Raw genomic sequence first — 17,462 nt, 5'->3', positions numbered from 1 at the left:
TAATTTTTCACACATTTGCTATCAACCTGTGAATGAGGGCTAGCACGTGCTTCTTGTGAGACTTGTAAAGCCAGGCACAATCTGTAGCACATTAATATGCTAGAAGGTTGCTGCTTTTGCCCTTGTTTATATATTTGAGCTTATAGACACCAGAAATGGGCAAGTGTCTACAAATTAATAGACATGACGGGAATGCTTTGACTCCCAGCCATGTATGACCATGGCATCTTCTAGCCTCCACTTTAAGAATTACAATGCTAGAATGATAAACTGAATACAGAGGCTCTCCAACACTGAACTGTTTAAAGAAAGAGTATAATGCAAGATGTTTGTGAAATAGGTGAATTTAACAAAAGATGTCTAATTTTATGAACGATAAACAGTATAAGCGAGCACTGAAGTACTCAACATGGTAAGACTTGTGGCACATACCAGCTATTTCATCATGATGCTATGCAATGCACAGCATATTGTGTAAAGAATTAATAATAAAAGCAAGATTTTATAAGCATTTTGGATTTTGGAACTGAAAGGTCTTTTTATTATGTATTTAATTTTTTATATGTTAATATGGTTAGCCTTTGTTAAGAGATACTAATATTACATTGTATATACTTTAGTTATACAATGTCATGTAAAAAAATACACTTTTATTACATACACTCATAGTAAACTCCTTTTATTCATTCTTATTATTTATTGATAATTTTATAATTTTCACTCACCATAACAATAAACGCTGTGGGCTTACAATTACTGACTGTAGCCCATCTGTTGCTCTGTACACTTTGTCACCCCATGTACCATTGACCAGATGAAGTTTGGGTGGTGGACTGTTCTCAGCTCTGCATTGACACTAATATAGTACTGACATGGTAGTGTGTGTTGTTCTGGCATGAGTGTATTAGGTACAGGAGTGTTGTGATTTTTAAATAAACCCTTTACTTCAGGTAAACTAGCCCTAATCATATCAGAGCAAGAAGCCATTGGATTCACATTCATAATCATGAACAGGGAATTATGAGGCCATGTCAGAAAGTTTCACACCCCTGTTTCTGTTATTATATTAAGACGCTTTAGGCATGTCTGAATAGGGCAGTTGTATATCCTAATGGTTAAAGTACTGGATTAGTAATCAAAAGGTTGCTGGTTCAAGCCCCACCACTGCCAGGTTGTCACTGTTGGGCCCTTGAGCAAGGCTTTTAACCTTCAATTGCTTAGACAGTATACTGTCACAGTACTGTAAGTCGCTTTGGATAAAAACGTCTGCTGATTGCCGAAAATGTAAATGTAATGTAAAATGGATATACAGTATATGTACAATGTATATTTTCACTTCAGCAGAATTAGTCACAGTACCCACAATAAACTTATACAGACAAGTTTGTGTCATGAAAAAAAACAGTTCCATAAATCCTCAGAAATCTCAAGACTGCCAAGACATACACATATATAAAAACCTTTGGCTTTACACAGCTGTATACATCATTCTACATAATTCCTCATAATATATCTGAGCTCATTTCAAAGCAAGGCATGTGGAATGATGGATGATAGGGGGATCCCAGAAAGAGCCTTAGACTGAATAGTTAAAGCCAATGAATTAAGCTCTTTCTTTCCCTTAATTAATTTATATTTACTTACTGAAGGGGAATGTGCACAGACTGTGGAAAGACACTGACAAGCTAAAATAATTTATTCGTTCATTCATTCATCTTTCATCTGCTTAATCTGACCTCAGGGTGGAAACACATCCCGACCGGGACCGCTGTACCTCACATGTAACCACAGACTTACTCATACTAAAGCTTTTATCTGAAAATCTTCATCTGTAGGACAGTCATTTCAGGACTGAAGATAATTTAACAGATGAGGCGATACAGCAGACTCGAATCCAGCATCCTACACTTGATCTTTTTACCATCCCCAGTCATTTCAGTTTGTTTCTCATTAATTAAGAATGCTTTGAAGTCACAGCATTGCCAGTTATACCTCCCTCTCTCCTGCATGGGGCCGTAATGACAGAATACATGTTGTTATTTAACCACATATTATTAAGGACGTCTGGTTGTGAGTCCTGTTATCAATATATTAGTCAGTGACAGATGATGCAATCAATAATGGGAAGGCAAAATAGGACTCTGGCTGGTGACAACATGGGAAGGAAGAGGAAGAGGGCGGGTGATTATGCTTTAAATTACAGCCCTCTGGGTTCTGTTTTTAGAAACATCTTTTAATCATGAGTGTTATTCATTTATGACGTTACTGCTGGATAAAAGACTCCTGATAACAATGAATAAACTAAAACAATGTGTGCATGTTGCTAACATACAGCATTTACAATAATATCAATACAGTATGATAATATTAATAATAATATTATTACACAGAATATTAAAATTGTGTATACCTTATGATATTATTAATAAATATTTAATAATATAATTATTATTATTTAATATAATTATTACTAATATTAACAATAATTCATACAAATTATTAATATTTATAATACAAATACTTTGCAAAATGTAACATATTAAATTAAAATTAAATATAAATTGAATATTATTAATTTTTTAACAGCAGCAGCAGCAGTGTACATGGATGATTTCATTGTAGCTGAACTCATTTATTGTAATTTAAATGGAATTAACATGCTATGAGTCAGACAAGCGAACACAGCTAATTGATTTAGCACTGGACATTTTACTGTTTATATGTGCTGTCCACTATTAAACCGCTACACCAATCATCATAGTAGGTGCACTTAGGACTTGATTAGACAAAACAATCAGAATTTTCCTTTCAGCAAGTGGGATTTAAAGTATGCTGCTACTTTCTTTCATTGTGGGATTTTTCCCCTTCTAAAATGGTCCCGAGATGTGCTCAGTTTCATATGGAATACACCTACTGATGGACTGAGATTGGAATCAGTCGGTCTTATAAAGTCCTAATCATAAACAGACAGGGAGGTAGAAGGAGCACTGAGAGATCTGCTGGAGTGATGACTTGATTTGTGGGATTACTATATTAAAGAGTTTATTTTTACATACAGCCAAAACTAGATGACAAAAGAAAGAGCTCATCGTGTTTGCTAAAATTCCATGGCTTCAGGTAACACTGGTTTAGAACATATCAAAAGTAAATTATTGATCCTTATAAACACTCAAAATCTGCTAATACTTTAGCACAATGTGAGCCCAAATTACAGTCTAAACAGCCTTAATAGATTACTTTGAATGCATTATTATTGGTTGCATTACTCAACCCCTTAGGTCTTGGATTTTTACCAATGTTCTCTATTTTTTCATTGCAAATTACCACCAATTTCTTTTCTATCATCAAAAAGTTGCCAACTCAGGGGGTAACGACTAGCATGTGCTTCCTTAAAAACTTCCTTAAAAAGACAACCAGCATCACACCAATTATAGCAATTTGCCAATTAGACATCCCAATTTCAATCCCCCATCCGTTACCGCTACAACAGCCTCCACTCTACTGGGAAGTCTTCCCACTTTATGGAGTGTGTTTGTGGAGCGGCTTTTTGCAGGCACAACAACATCACAGGTCCACTTTTCTCGTATCTTATTTTTCTACAGTGTATTATTATTATTACTGTTTCCTCTGCCATTGCAAACCCTCACACTGACCATGGAGAGCCACCTCTAACACACAAACAGTCACTGACTGCATCTTTTCACCTGCCAGGAATGGTGTCTCACAAAGAAGCATGAAGTAATATCTGTGAATCAACCCCCTCTTGAGCAGAAACTGCAGTAGCAATGTGTCTGTGTGAACCTCCAGCAAATACAAAAGCATTTTATTTTTATTAAATGTTTATAAACAGCCTGTGAGTACTGTTATAGGATAAGGATATATAGGATAAGGATATAAAGATTAATTGACTAAAGGTTAATGGTATATTTTAGTCTGACGTTAGTTACAGTGTGAGCATTGTAGAACATACAGTTTACCATGAATGGATCAACTTGTGACCTCTCAGATTAAATTTAAATAAATAAGAAAATAACTTTTGTATAAGAGCCCAAACTCGTTAACTTTAATAGACTTCTTTATTTGTAAAGAAAAACAGAGCTCTGCAGTCCAAACTCTTAAAAATATTTGCAGCACACAAAAAGGAAAATCTAACCAAAAGAATGTTCATACAATAGTGCTTCTGTAAACAGATCCTGGTGAAGGTCATATTATAATATTACACTCCGGATCAGTTTTCATTTCCACCACAAACCACTTAAAATCTTTGAGAGAATCAGTACAGCAGACAAAAAGTATATCTGGCTGAATTTGCTATTTTATATTAGTTGATTTGTATTGACAGTTCCAATTCTGACTGTGGTTGTTAACAAGCCAAACATTTGTCTTTAATGTGTGCAGCCATTCTACATGCTTTTGTATTTAAGAAATGAGATTCACAGAACTGTTTACAGTCATGGGAAAAAGAAAGTGCACCCTTTTACCACTGATTTATCCTTTTCAGGAGTCACTGAGGATCTGATTCACTAGGTGAAAGGCAGGAAACACCCTGGACAGGTCACCAGTCCATCACAGGGCATACACACACTGACTCCCACTTAGGGCAATGACTGCATGTCTTTGGGCTTGTGGGAGGAAAGCAGAGAACACAGAATGGTATTAACTAAATACACACCAGACACAATGTTATTAAAGCAACTTATAAATAGTGCGTTATAAATACAGACTGAATAAATAAAGCCCTGGCCTATTGATCCTCTTTGGCAGGTCTTGGTTTAAAAAAAGACTTGCAAGTTTTACACTGTTGTGCACTGCCCTCATGTGGCTTTCTTAGAGACCTCAGTGCTGCTTTTAAACTACAGTATTTAACAAAACATAATACTGGAACTGAAAATCCAGTCACAGTGTAACAGTGAGTCCGGAGCATACCCAAACACCCTTTTGGGGTGGCATTCCTTTAAAGGAAGCACACACGCACCAGTTTACTAACTCACACTTGGGCACGAATCACAATAGCCAATCCATCTTCTGCATACTTTTAGAAGAAGAACACCACAGATTATGGCCTGGAGTAAAGATCAAATTCAGGTACTTGGACCCAAAAGCTGTGCAGCACCCAGTAAGATATTATATACACAATTGCATATTTTACCACACAGACTCAATTATAAGCGTTTAATGGACTATATTATAGTCATCTAGTATATATCATACAGAATTTTGGCAACAAAAAATGTTTGTTGGCCGCTCAGGTGGCGCAGTGGTAAAACACACTAGCACACCAGAACTCGTCCGTTCAAAACTCAGCTCTGCCATCCAGCTGGGCGGGGCGGCTACATGAACAACGATTGGCTTGTTGTTCATACAGGGTGGGAGCCGGAGCAGGGACTCCTCCTAACTGATGCAATTACGACCTCTGCTGGCTGGTTGATGGGGCCTGCATTAGTCGATGAATAATGCATCGATCAGGGTGTGGCTCTCCGTACACAAAGCTGATCCACGTATGAACTCGCCTCATGCAGGTCATGGGTCTCCTCATTCAGGAGTGGAGATCAGCATCAGTAGAGAGGAAGCGTAATGCAGTCAGGTAATTGGATATGACTAGATTGGGAGGAAAATGCAACAATAAAAAATGTTTGTCCAAAATTAACTACAGTACAATACATTTACATTTTCAGCATTTAGCAGACGCTTTTATCCAAAGCGACTTACACAATGAGCTGAACACGATGAGCAATTGAGGGTTAGGGCCTTGTTCAGGGACCCAACAGTGGCAATTTGGTGGTGGCGGGGCTTGAACCGGCAACCTTCTGTTTACTAGTCTACTAGTTTACTAGTCCAGAACCTAGTCCAGAACCTTAACCACTGAGCTATCACTGGCACACATTGCATATTATCAATTATGGTCTCCTGGAATAGATTATTACCCTGTTCAGGGTTTATTCTGTGCCCAAAGTTTCTGGGTGGTTAAAGACCCACTGCGTCCCTAATCAGTAAAATGAGATAATTAATCAGAAGTGAATAGATGACAAATACTGTTAGATTTACAATCCATTTATTGTGGTATAACAGTTATCTGGCCCTCATTGTTGCCAGATCCACACATTTGCATTCTGATTTGTAGCCCTGAGACAGCAACATGATAAAAGATCACATGATTGGTTTATTGATTCAGTTCTGCATGGAGTCAGATCTTCCAACTTTGAAGCTCATGGTGATGATCCCCTCAATACCAGCCTGAAGCTCGTCGTCCTCCCTAACAGCCGCAACTCCTTTCGGCGTCCCGGTGAGTATCAGGTCACCCTCCTCCAAAGTTATGACCCTGCTGATGTAGCTGATTAAATATGGTACGGAAAAGATCATGTGCGCTGTGCTGCCCCTCTGCCGGGTCTCGCTGTTCACCCGGAGCCAGAGCTCCACACCTGACGGGTCCGGAATGCGCTCCTTCGGGATGAAGTCGCTGACGGGACAGGAGGTGTCGAAGGCTTTAGCGAGGGTCCAGGGCAGTCCTTTAGCTTTGCATCGATCCTGCACGTCGCGGGCGGTCATGTCCAAGCACAGCGCGTATCCTGCCACATGCTCCATGGCAGAGGACTCGTGGATCGCCCTGCCCGCCTTGCCCACCACCACCCCGAGCTCCACTTCATGGTGCAGGTTGCTGCTGTAGTGGGGAACCACGATCGGAGAGCCTTCCTTCACATACGCGCTCGGGGGTTTCAGGAACAGCACAGGTTCCGTGGGCAGGGCGTTATTCAGCTCTTTCGCATGCTCGGCGTAATTTCTACCCACGCAGATTATTTTTTTACCCCACTCCCAAAACCGAGCCACGTTTCGCGTGGACATGTTGAACCTTTCTGAGCTGGTAAAATTCTGATGACCTTTGATCGAGGATCGTTCGGCCAAACTACGAAATGTAATCGATCGCTTAAAAGAGATTATTTAAAAAAAGAATAGGTAGCTAAATATATCGTACCGCGATACTTTTACTATCTTGTTCTTCAGCTGACACAAGACATTTTAATGAATGAAGATTGTTAGTTTACAACAGGGTTGCCAAATCTGCACGAAGTCCACTGTCATGTGAGTGACAAAAGCAACCCAAAGCCCAATCAAAATCAACAATGCGGTACAGGGACCTTTCCTCCCCACGTAGTTTGGGTTGCCATGTAGGGGGATTTCTTGTGGGACATACTTGTATAAGTTTACAACAGGGTTGCCAGATCTGCACCAAGTCCACTACCATGTGAGTGACACACACAACCCAAAGCCCAATCAAAATCAACAATGCGGGACACCGACTTTTCCTCCCCACGTAGTTAGGGTTGCCATGTAGGGGGATTTCTTAAAGGACATAAGTTTACAACAGGGTTGCCAGATCTGCACCAACTCCACCACCGTGTGAGTGACAAACGCAACCCAACGCCCAATCAAGCGACCTTCTTCCATGCATATTCAGGGTTGCCATGTAGGAGGATTTCGTGAGGGCCAGAAGTTCTTCGCTACCGCCACATTCAGTACGAAGCAGTAACTTAAGATAAATAAAATAACGAATGACCCAGTAGGATTCCCAATAATTGCTTAACATCATATGAACTTTGTTATAAAATTTTGCAGTCGCAAGAAACGTAAACACATAGTATATAGGCAGTGGCAGGTCAGTGGGTTCTGAACTAGTGCTCATAATCAACAGGTCACTGATTCAAGCTTGGCAACCGCCGGGTTAACAGGGACTGTTGGGCCCCTGAGCAAGGCCCTTAACCCAGTATGTTGTTTTGAAATAAAGTCAAATGACATTTAGGCAGTTTAGAAATCCCAATCTTAGACGGACGCACTTCTAACCCCAAATATTATGACATCTCACCCGGGCGGCACAGTGGCTAAGTGGGTAGCACTGTCGCCTCACAGCAAGAAGGTCCTGGGTTCGATCCCCAGATGGGGTGGTCTGGGTCCTTTCTGTGTGGAGTTTGCATGTTCTCCCCGTGTCTGCGTGGGTTTCCTCCGGGTGCTCCGGTTTCCTCCCACAGTCCAAAGACATGCAAGTGAGGTGATTTGGAGACACTCAATTGTCCAAGACTGTGTTTGATATAAACTTGTGTAAAGTACCTGTCATGAATGTAACCAAAAGTGTAAAACATGACTTGAAATCCTAGTAAACAAACATATCACCCTACTGCCTGATTCGAAAACATTACATTTGAAAAAAAAAATTGCCGAGAAATTTCGGCCAAAGAATAGGAGTAAAACGCGCGGACCTGGCAACATTGACATCTCTTCAAAATTCAACCCATGGGTAAAATCCAAACTGCTGTTAAACATGATAAACATGATGATTATAAAACGTGTCTTCTGCACTACCTAAGTGCACTATGTATTCAAAAAAGAGACCATTTGTTATTCGGCCTTTACGTAGAAAATGACACTTGCGGTCACGTTTGATACTTCTGTGCATCTAATTGGCTGAACCGGGGTCAGAGTATAAAAGTGGGCGGGACTGAACCGCGAGTCTATTTTACTACTTCCTCCGTGTTGTGTCGTAATTGCAGTTTAATCAGGTGTTGCCATGTTATTAAAGTCTGTGCTAGCGGGTGCCTGCACACTCGGAGCACTCGGAGCTGCGGCGTATAAATTCGGTACGTATTAACTACGTTACTGGTTAATTTGTTACCTAAACACGCTCGGAATACTCTTAACAAAGTCAGCGTGGTCTTTCATAAGCATGACATGCGTGTTTTGGTCTGATAGGACTCGGACTGTCCGAAACAAGGTTTGGTCAGAAATGCGTACTAATGTACTACGTAGTACGCCAAAATAGTGCGATACGCTTCCTTATATACACTGTCTAGTACTGAAGTCGAAGTATGCGCTGTTGGTTGTAGTCAGACTGACAGGGACTACATGACATACATAGTCAAGTCAACTTTATTTATATAGCGCTTTTTACAATAGACATTGTCTCAAAGCAACTTTACAAAATCCAGGACCAACAGATACAAAAACCCCTGTTGAGCAAGCCGAGGGCGACTGTGGCAAGGAAAAACTCCCTGAAAATTACAGGAAGAAACCTTGAGAGGAACCAGACTCAGCAGGGCCCATCCTTCTTGGGTGGCCTATTAGGCATACATTACATTAGTTTATATTACTTTGTGTGGTGAAAATGAAACCTCACAATCAGGATGACGTCTGAGTATTTTCTCCTGACATGTCATTTATCATTTATCATTTACATTTACGGCATTTAGCAGATGCTTTTATCCAAAGCGACTTACAGTACTGTGACCGTATATAGTCTGAGCAATTGAGGGTTAAGGGTCTTGCTCAAGGGTCCAACAGTGGCAACCTGGCAGTGGTGAGGCTTGAACCGGCAACCTTCTGATTACTAGTCCAGTACCTTAACCACTAAGCTACAACTGTCCCATTTATCCTATATTGCTTTATTATATTTCTTTAAAGAACAAATGTACTAAACCTTGTAATGACCCCTTTATGAAAACCACTTTTATGTGTTGTCAGGTTGCCCTACTTACAAAACATTAAAGCTCTCTAAGTACCTTTACCTTTGAATATTTCACCAGCTGGGTGCTTATAAATGTAAACATTTCGCAATATGTACCATTTTGCTTGCTGGTTTACACAATGTGATCCCAGATTGCATGATGCTTGTATGGAATGTACCTGTAAAAGTAAGTGAAGTAGGGCTTAATGACACCTGATTGCAGAACTTTATGCTTACTTTACGTTAGGGCAAGCCGCAGCCTAGTGGTTAAGCTACTGGACTAGTAATCAGAAGGTCGCTGGTTCAAGCCCCACCGTGGTCAGGTTGCTGCTGTTGGGCCCCTGAGCAAGGCCCTTAACCCTCAATTGCTCAGACTGTAAACTGTAACTGTAATGTAAGTCGCTTTGGATAAATGCGTCAGCTGAATGCCAAACGTGTTAACGTGCTTGTTAACTTTACTTAATAATCTTTTGTGTTTCCTTTCAAGCCCCCAGTCAGATTCAGGCAGCCTTGTTTCATTCAGTGGTTAGGAAGTCCTCTCTCGTGGAGCAGTCCAACATGAAGATAGAACTGCTGCCCGCCCTGACCGACAACTACATGTACCTCCTCATTGATGAAGACACGAAAGAAGCAGCAATTGTGGACCCGGTAGAACCAGCAAAAGTAAGAGTTTGACATTTCCTCCTGTATTAATATGTAATGCATCCTAAATGTGTTTAATAATTAATAATTCATTTGGGTTAGGTAGTTGAAGCTGTTAAGAAGCATGGTGTGAAGCTCAAGTCTGTCCTGACTACACATCATCATTGGTAAGACTGTTCATAAATCGCTCATGACTTGCAACGTTTACAGTTAATCTTTAATCTCTGCTGTACTTTCCCAGGTCTTTATTACACTTGTGTGGAATGTTTTGGGCTTTGTTGACAGGGACCATGCTGGTGGCAATGAGAAGATGGTGAAGTTGGTGCCAGGGCTGACTGTGTATGGAGGTGATGACCGAATAGGAGCCTTGACACAAAAAGTGACACACTACAATACCTTTAAAGTAAGCCCTCTGAAGTTGAACCGGTAAAACAGGTCAAATCTGATTTACAAATCAATGCTTTCTGTTTTGATTTGCATTTCACATACTGTCCTTTCCATCAGTTATAGATGATTGTACTGAAACAAGTTTGTATACAAACTATATCCATCAGTTTGAGTGTTTTCTTGCTGTCTGTTCAGGTTGGCTCACTCAATGTAAAGTGCTTGTTTACACCATGCCACACAAGTGGACACATCTGCTACTTTGTGACCACAGAAGATAGCTCTGAACCTCCAGCATTATTCACAGGTATGATACAGTTGCGAGAATCAGGCATCCTTTAATGTTGATAATAATAACTAGATTTTAGTGACCATTGATGTGTTATATCTTGCCGTGTGTGTGCAGGTGACACCCTGTTTGTGGCAGGCTGTGGAAAGTTCTTTGAAGGAACAGCTGACGAGATGTACAAAGCTTTAATAGACGTTCTAGGGCGACTTCCTCCAGAAACGGTAACCATCTCTTTAAATGCACTTTAGGAAAGTTCTTAATGCGTTCATGTATTTCTCCTTACAACTTGAAATATTTGAATCAAACATAATAGAGGACTCTTTGTAAGCGGTTGAGTGACATGCTCTGGTTGTGCTCCAGCGTGTGTACTGTGGTCATGAGTACACCATCAACAACTTAAAATTTGCACGTCACGTTGAACCAGACAACCAGGCCATCAGGACCAAACTGGCATGGGCTAAGGTACTTCATTATGTTGATCATTTTATTAGAGTCATGTTTAACAAGTATGGTCATATGTAATGAAAAAAAAAAACATTTTATGTTGTTTATTAGGAGAAATATGACAGTGGAGTACCCACGATTCCTTCCACCATAGCAGATGAGTTTACATTCAACCCATTCATGAGAGTAAGGTAAATAAATCTTACACCAACAGTTCTTAATGATGACTGCCTTTTATATCATTTATTGAGGTTACATCAGTACATCTACTCTTAAATATACTACAGTTGTATTCATTTGTTTTTTGTTAACAATGAGTGTTGACAGTCTGGACTTGGAGGCAAATGTGTCCATTGAAACACCATCCCAATCCAGGCATCCACTGAAACATCATCCAGCCTCAAGTTATAGTCAGGGCTATGATGAGACCACTAACCCGGCACTGCTGAGATCTCAACTGCACTGACATGATGGGTTAATTTTTTTCACAAATGTTCCTTTGACTGAATGTTCATGAATTCCTAAAGACAATTCAAGAACAGGGGAGGCTGTAATAAACACAAGAGGAGGGGATAATTCTTGCCTTGGTCTTCATTTGATTGTAAATTTAGTTATGTGCCCAATAAGGGAAAGGAGGCACTCCTGATCTAAAACGACAATTATATTTATTATGTTTTATGTTTATATATGTTATATTTATTTATTAATTTTATTTAAACTCTGGTATCCAGTGTCCCCCTTTTGCAAGTGCCAATGTGGTTGATCACCTCGGCATTATGTTTAGTAGTTTTATTATAATGTTGTCGTTTGATTTTGCTGCAGAGAGAAATCGGTACAGAAGCATGCTGGGACAAGCAACCCCATAGACACCATGAGGAGCATTCGGAAAGAGAAGGACGGCTTCAAAGTACCCAAGAATTGAGCATGTGTACAGTTTACACTGTGTTTAAAATATCTTCCACTACTCCATTGTGTCTTACTGCACTTCATACTTCAGACATAAGTGTTGAACATGCATTGGGTTAGAAATGAATGTATGCTTGTTGGTATGGTATGTTGGTTATGCTTGTTTGTGGGTTTTTTATGTCTGATTTAGTTAGCAAAAACAACTACATTCAAACTGTGGCTTTAGCACTGCACTCTGACTAGTGTTCTGACTCCACTTATCTGCTATCTAACATAAATTATTTAAAATAATTATGCTTGCTTATTTGTTTGTGTTGCAGCTGGGGGGTTAGTCTGAAGTTAAATTTGGATTTGTACTTATACAAATCAGCAAATCTGGCAAAAAGAAAAACCCCTTACATTTCTAGTTAAGGTTATAGTTGAAGGTACTGACACCTGTAGAATATACAGTATGTATAGTAACAGTGTGATTAAAAATCTATGATTTTTTTGGCCTGATGTTTATTTTAACAGCATATAATCTGCTGATGGTATTGAAAATATGTTTGCTGAAATCACTCACTTCTGTCATTTCTGTTGTGATTTTGAGAGCATATCCTAAACACAAGTCATTGTGCAGTGTTTTATTTTTATAATTGAAGAGATGTATTTTAGAATAAAATTGTCACAATCTTTGTGTTTATATGAAAATGTATATATGAGCCATTACCCCACAGATTCTATAAAAGTGCATTTTATTTGTAATTTAGTGATGATTAGGTTTTAAGATGGTTCAGCAGTGCTTATATGCTGAGGTGTTTATATGTAACCTTTGTCATGCTTTAATCGTTATTTAAGCTAGCATTGCACTTTCTGTTATCTGAAACAACAATGTAAGGATTGTATTCCATTGTGTGTTCAATAAAGCACATGGGAACATCAGAGGCCTTAAGACTTGTTTAAGTCTATACGTTGTGCTGTTTGTGTGCATTAAGTGCCCTATTGTTATTAAGTGACACCATTAATCACTCCATTCTTCTGTCCCGCCTTGAATCCTCTGTCAACATCACTGGTACTGCCCTTTTGTGGTTAAGGTCATATCTCATAAACAGACAACAGTTTGTTAATATCAACAATTGTAGTTCTGCCATTGCTCCACTGTCCCAAGGCGTTCCCCAAGGCTCAGTGTTAGGTCCCCTTTTGTTTATTCTTTATATGCTCCCCCTTGGTGACATCATACGTCGGCATGGTTTACATTTCCACTGCTATGCTGATGATATTCAGCTTTACATCTCCTCCAAATCCATTAATACTGAACTTCACTCCACTCTGACAAATTGCATCACTGAAATGAAATTGTGGATGAAAGCTAATTTCCTCAAATTAAACTGTGAAAAATCAGATATGATCATCGTAGGTCCTACAACCCTGGCAAAAACCACAAAAAATTTTCAAATTACCATTGATAATGACACTTTGTCTCCGTCTTCTAACATCTGAAATCTTGGTGTAATTTTTGATAGCAACCTCTCTTTTGACCGCCATGTAAATCACATCACCAAAACTGCTTTCTTTCATCTAAAAAACATAGCACGTCTACGTCCATCACTCTCCTTTTCTGCCGCCGAAACCTTGATTCATGCTTTTATTACATCCAGAATTGATTATTGCAATAGCATCCTTTATGGTACATCTAACAAAATCCTAAAAAAACTTCAGTATATCCAGAATTCAGCTGCTCGCCTCCTTACTCATACTCGCTCCCGTGATCATATTACACCTGTTCTACAAAAACTTCATTGGCTTCCCGTTGCTCAACGCATTCAATTCAAAATTCTTCTATTCACTCACAAAGCTCTCCATAATCAGGCCCCATCCTACCTCACCGACCTGCTCCATCAGCACATTCCCTCCCGTAGCCTTCGCTCTTCTGAGGCTAACCTACTGTCCATACCCTCTAGGACCAAGCACCGGACCTGGGGTGACAGGGCCTTTTCCATAGCTGCTCCATCTTTATGGAATGCTCTCCCCAAACACCTACGAGATTGTCCTGACCTGTCCAAATTCAAGTCACTTCTCAAAACTCATCTATTCAGAGTGGCATTTAACTTGTAACAACACAAAATAAATGCTTTTATTTTTGCTATTCTTTTTAATAGTTTTTATACTTAGATCACGACAGAAATGTGAAGTCCTAGATCCTAAAACTTGTAAAGTTTTCAGTTTCCTGATTGCATGTAAATCTGTCCTGTTTCTGTCTAATTTTAAGAAATTGTTCTATATTTGTTGTTCTCTCTCATAATTTAGCTAATTTTTAATGAACTGTCTTATGCTGCTCTCTTTGTTTTTATCTTAATTATTCTTGATGTTGATGTACTATTTTGATTTTGTACTATGATTTGTATGGTGTATGTACGTATTTGTTTTGATTATTTGTCTTATGTAAAGCGTCTTTGAGTATCTTGAAAAGCGCTATATAAATAAAATGTATTATTGTTCTTTAAATATTTTTCATACTATGATTATTCTTTTGTATTGTATATATTAGATATTTTATTGGGTGTAACTGGGACCTTGGGTCATAATTTCATTCCACCTCATGTACCACATGTGATGTGAATGACAATAAACCCTCCTTGATCCTTGAAATAAATACAAATCACTATTTTAAACTGACACCATATTTGTTTATGCAATTTTAGGCCAAATCACACAGGTTTAAGAAATTAGAATTTTTACAACTCAGTACAAAATAGAAACACACAAACACTTAACAATAATTTAATATATGGCTTTTTGAATCAACAATGTTAAAAGATTAATGATTCAAAATGTTTATGTTGAATTGATTGTGCAGCATTAATAACGTCTGTATGTATGTATATATGTATGTATGTGTGTATATATATATATATATATATATATATATACACCGTATATACTGGTATTTGTAAATAATAATACTTTTTAATTATACTTTATTTATCCCAACAACAATAACATATGTAACAATAATAAATATGTTTAGCGATACCACTATTCTAGCACAGTGTGGCGTCATTCGGCGGTTACATCCCAATTGGGTGGTATAAGTAAACTATAGTGCACTATATAGGGCGCATAAGCCACTTCTTCCTTTATATAAGATTGTACCACCAGCCCACCTTAAAAGTTAGAACAGCCGTGTGAAAGTGTTAATACCTAACCTAGCGAACTAGTTCATACCTGAGATACTGACTAAACTCCAAATAACTTAAACACCATTCTTATTATTAAATAAATATACAATGAAGACTTGTGCAGTACACTAACTATACGAAGACATTACAGCTACGAGTTAATATCCGAGGTAAACGCTGGTACTTGTTAGCTTAGTCGCTAGTTTTAGCTGTTATGCTAACTGCACTGATTTCTGTTTCTATAAGCACTCTGTATTTATAACTCTCTATCAAAGTAATATTGTACTTCATACATTTGTGTAAGTAGCTGCTCTCAGAAGGGGTGTAGATAAATTCAGATGTTTAAAGAGGCCTGATTTCTTGTTTCTGGTGCTTTACTTTCTCGTCACTTCTGAGGTAAAACGTTACCACCAAGCGGCTAACTCATACCACGTAGTTGTGCTTGTCGGGTGAATAAATATGTACATTAGTGACCGAATATATGTGTCCTTGTTCATTTAAAATACAAAATAGATGCTGTTCTGTTCACATTTATAAGCACAAAGTCAAAGAGCTCTTATTCACCAAAACACGGAATGAGAGCCTCACTACGCATGCTCCGATTCACGAAACTGACCTGCGTCCTGGGGAAGTTTCGTGAATTTGCGTAAAGTGCGCAAAGTACGTAAGGTGCGTTTGTACTTTACCTATGTATAATTTACACTATCATTTATGTATTTGCAATGCAAAGTCTTCAAAAACTTACACTCTTCTGTCAGAAATGAAAGAAAAATAAAAGAAATATTAATTAGATCTAAGAGAAAGTTTAAGCAGGGAGATTGATATACGCTTTTGCTAGCTTTAAGTGGCATCAAGGACACAAAACCATGGACTAACATTAAATGTGGTTTGCATTATTTCTTTTTGGTCTGATGTAGAGGCTGGCCGTCGCTGAGATCCAAGTTCGATACTCAGCAGTGCTAACAGGCCAGGCACCTACACAGACTATTGGTCATGTCTATTGGGAGAGATGGTCAAAGAGATTCCTTTTTACTGCTCCCACTGTGACCCTGACTAAGATTAAATGGTGGTAAAACATGAAAATGAATGAATTATTCATGTACAGGGGTTGGACAAAATAACTGAAACACCTGGTTTTAGACCACAATAATTTATTAGTATGGTGTAGGGCCTCCTTTTGCGGCCAATACAGCGTCAATTCGTCTTGGAAATGACATATACAAGTCCTGCACAGTGGTCAGAGGGATTTTAAGCCATTCTTCTTGCAGGATAGTGGCCAGGTCACTACGTGATGCTGGTGGAGGAAAACGTTTTTTGACTCGCTTCTCCAAAACACCCCAAAGTGGCTCAATAATATTTAGATCTGGTGACTGTGCAGGCCATGGGAGATGTTCAACTTCACTTTCATGTTCATCAAACCAATCTTTCACCAGTCTTGCTGTGTGTATTGGTGCATTGTCATCCTGATACACGGCACCGCCATTGGATGCACATGGTCCTCCAGAATGGTTCGGCAGTCCTTGGCAGTGACGCGCCCATCTAGCACAAGTATTGGGCCAAGGGAATGCCATGATATGGCAGCCCAAACCATCACTGATGCACCCCCATGCTTCACTCTGGGCATGCAACAGTCTGGGTGGTACGCTTCTTTGGGGCTTCTCCACACCGTAACTCTCCCGGTTGTGGGGAAAACAGTAAAGGTGGACTCATCAGAGAACAATACATGTTTCACATTGTCCACAGCCCAAGATTTGCGCTCCTTGCACCATTGAAACCGACGTTTGGCATTGGCACGAGTGACCAAAGGTTTGGCTATAGCAGCCCGGCCGTGTATATTGACCCTGTGGAGCTCCCGACGGACAGTTCTGGTGGAAACAGGAGAGTTGAGGTGCACATTTAATTCTGCCGTGATTTGGGCAGCCGTGGTTTTATGTTTTTTGGATACAATCCGGGTTAGCACCCGAACATCCCTTTCAGACAGCTTCCTCTTGCGTCCACAGTTAATCCTGTTGGATGTGGTTTGTCCTTCTTGGTGGTATGCTGACATTACCCTGGATACCGTGGCTCTTGATACATCACAAAGACTTGCTGTCTTGGTCACAGATGCGCCAGCAAGACGTGCACCAACAATTTATCCTCTTTTGAACTC

General features: G+C 39.4%; 2 protein-coding genes across 2 annotated transcripts; one reads left to right on the top strand and one right to left on the bottom strand.

The window, feature by feature from the left end:
• Window positions 1-6,035: 6,035 nt before the first annotated feature.
• fahd1 (fumarylacetoacetate hydrolase domain containing 1) lies at window positions 6,036-7,088 on the bottom strand. The gene has a single exon (XM_062984797.1). The coding sequence runs from the start codon at window positions 6,838-6,840 to the stop codon at window positions 6,169-6,171; it is 672 nt and encodes a 223-aa protein (XP_062840867.1). The 5' UTR covers window positions 6,841-7,088; the 3' UTR covers window positions 6,036-6,168.
• A 1,457-nt stretch (window positions 7,089-8,545) lies between these two features.
• hagh (hydroxyacylglutathione hydrolase) lies at window positions 8,546-13,076 on the top strand. Its single transcript, XM_062984795.1, has 9 exons — window positions 8,546-8,627; window positions 9,978-10,153; window positions 10,235-10,299; window positions 10,418-10,535; window positions 10,715-10,823; window positions 10,923-11,026; window positions 11,166-11,267; window positions 11,361-11,440; window positions 12,072-13,076. Exons 1-9 carry the CDS (start codon window positions 8,558-8,560, stop codon window positions 12,169-12,171), a joined length of 924 nt encoding a protein of 307 aa, XP_062840865.1. The 5' UTR covers window positions 8,546-8,557; the 3' UTR covers window positions 12,172-13,076.
• Window positions 13,077-17,462: the final 4,386 nt, after the last annotated feature.

Source organism: Trichomycterus rosablanca, chromosome 22 (genome assembly GCF_030014385.1).
Source record: "Trichomycterus rosablanca isolate fTriRos1 chromosome 22, fTriRos1.hap1, whole genome shotgun sequence".
Classification (NCBI taxonomy): domain Eukaryota; kingdom Metazoa; phylum Chordata; class Actinopteri; order Siluriformes; family Trichomycteridae; genus Trichomycterus; species Trichomycterus rosablanca.
Note: the sequence above shows the minus strand (reverse complement) of the source record. Positions and strands in the feature narration are given on the sequence as shown.

Coding starts and splice junctions, on each gene's coding strand:
- fahd1 (XM_062984797.1), bottom strand. CDS start 6,840: ATGTCCACGCGAAACGTGGCTCGGTTTTGGGAGTGGGGTAAAAAAATA.
- hagh (XM_062984795.1), top strand. CDS start 8,558: ATGTTATTAAAGTCTGTGCTAGCGGGTGCCTGCACACTCGGAGCACTC. Junction 10,154..10,234: donor ACCCGGTAGAACCAGCAAAA/GTAAGAGTTTGA, acceptor CATTTGGGTTAG/GTAGTTGAAGCTGTTAAGAA. Junction 10,824..10,922: donor ACCTCCAGCATTATTCACAG/GTATGATACAGT, acceptor GTGTGTGTGCAG/GTGACACCCTGTTTGTGGCA.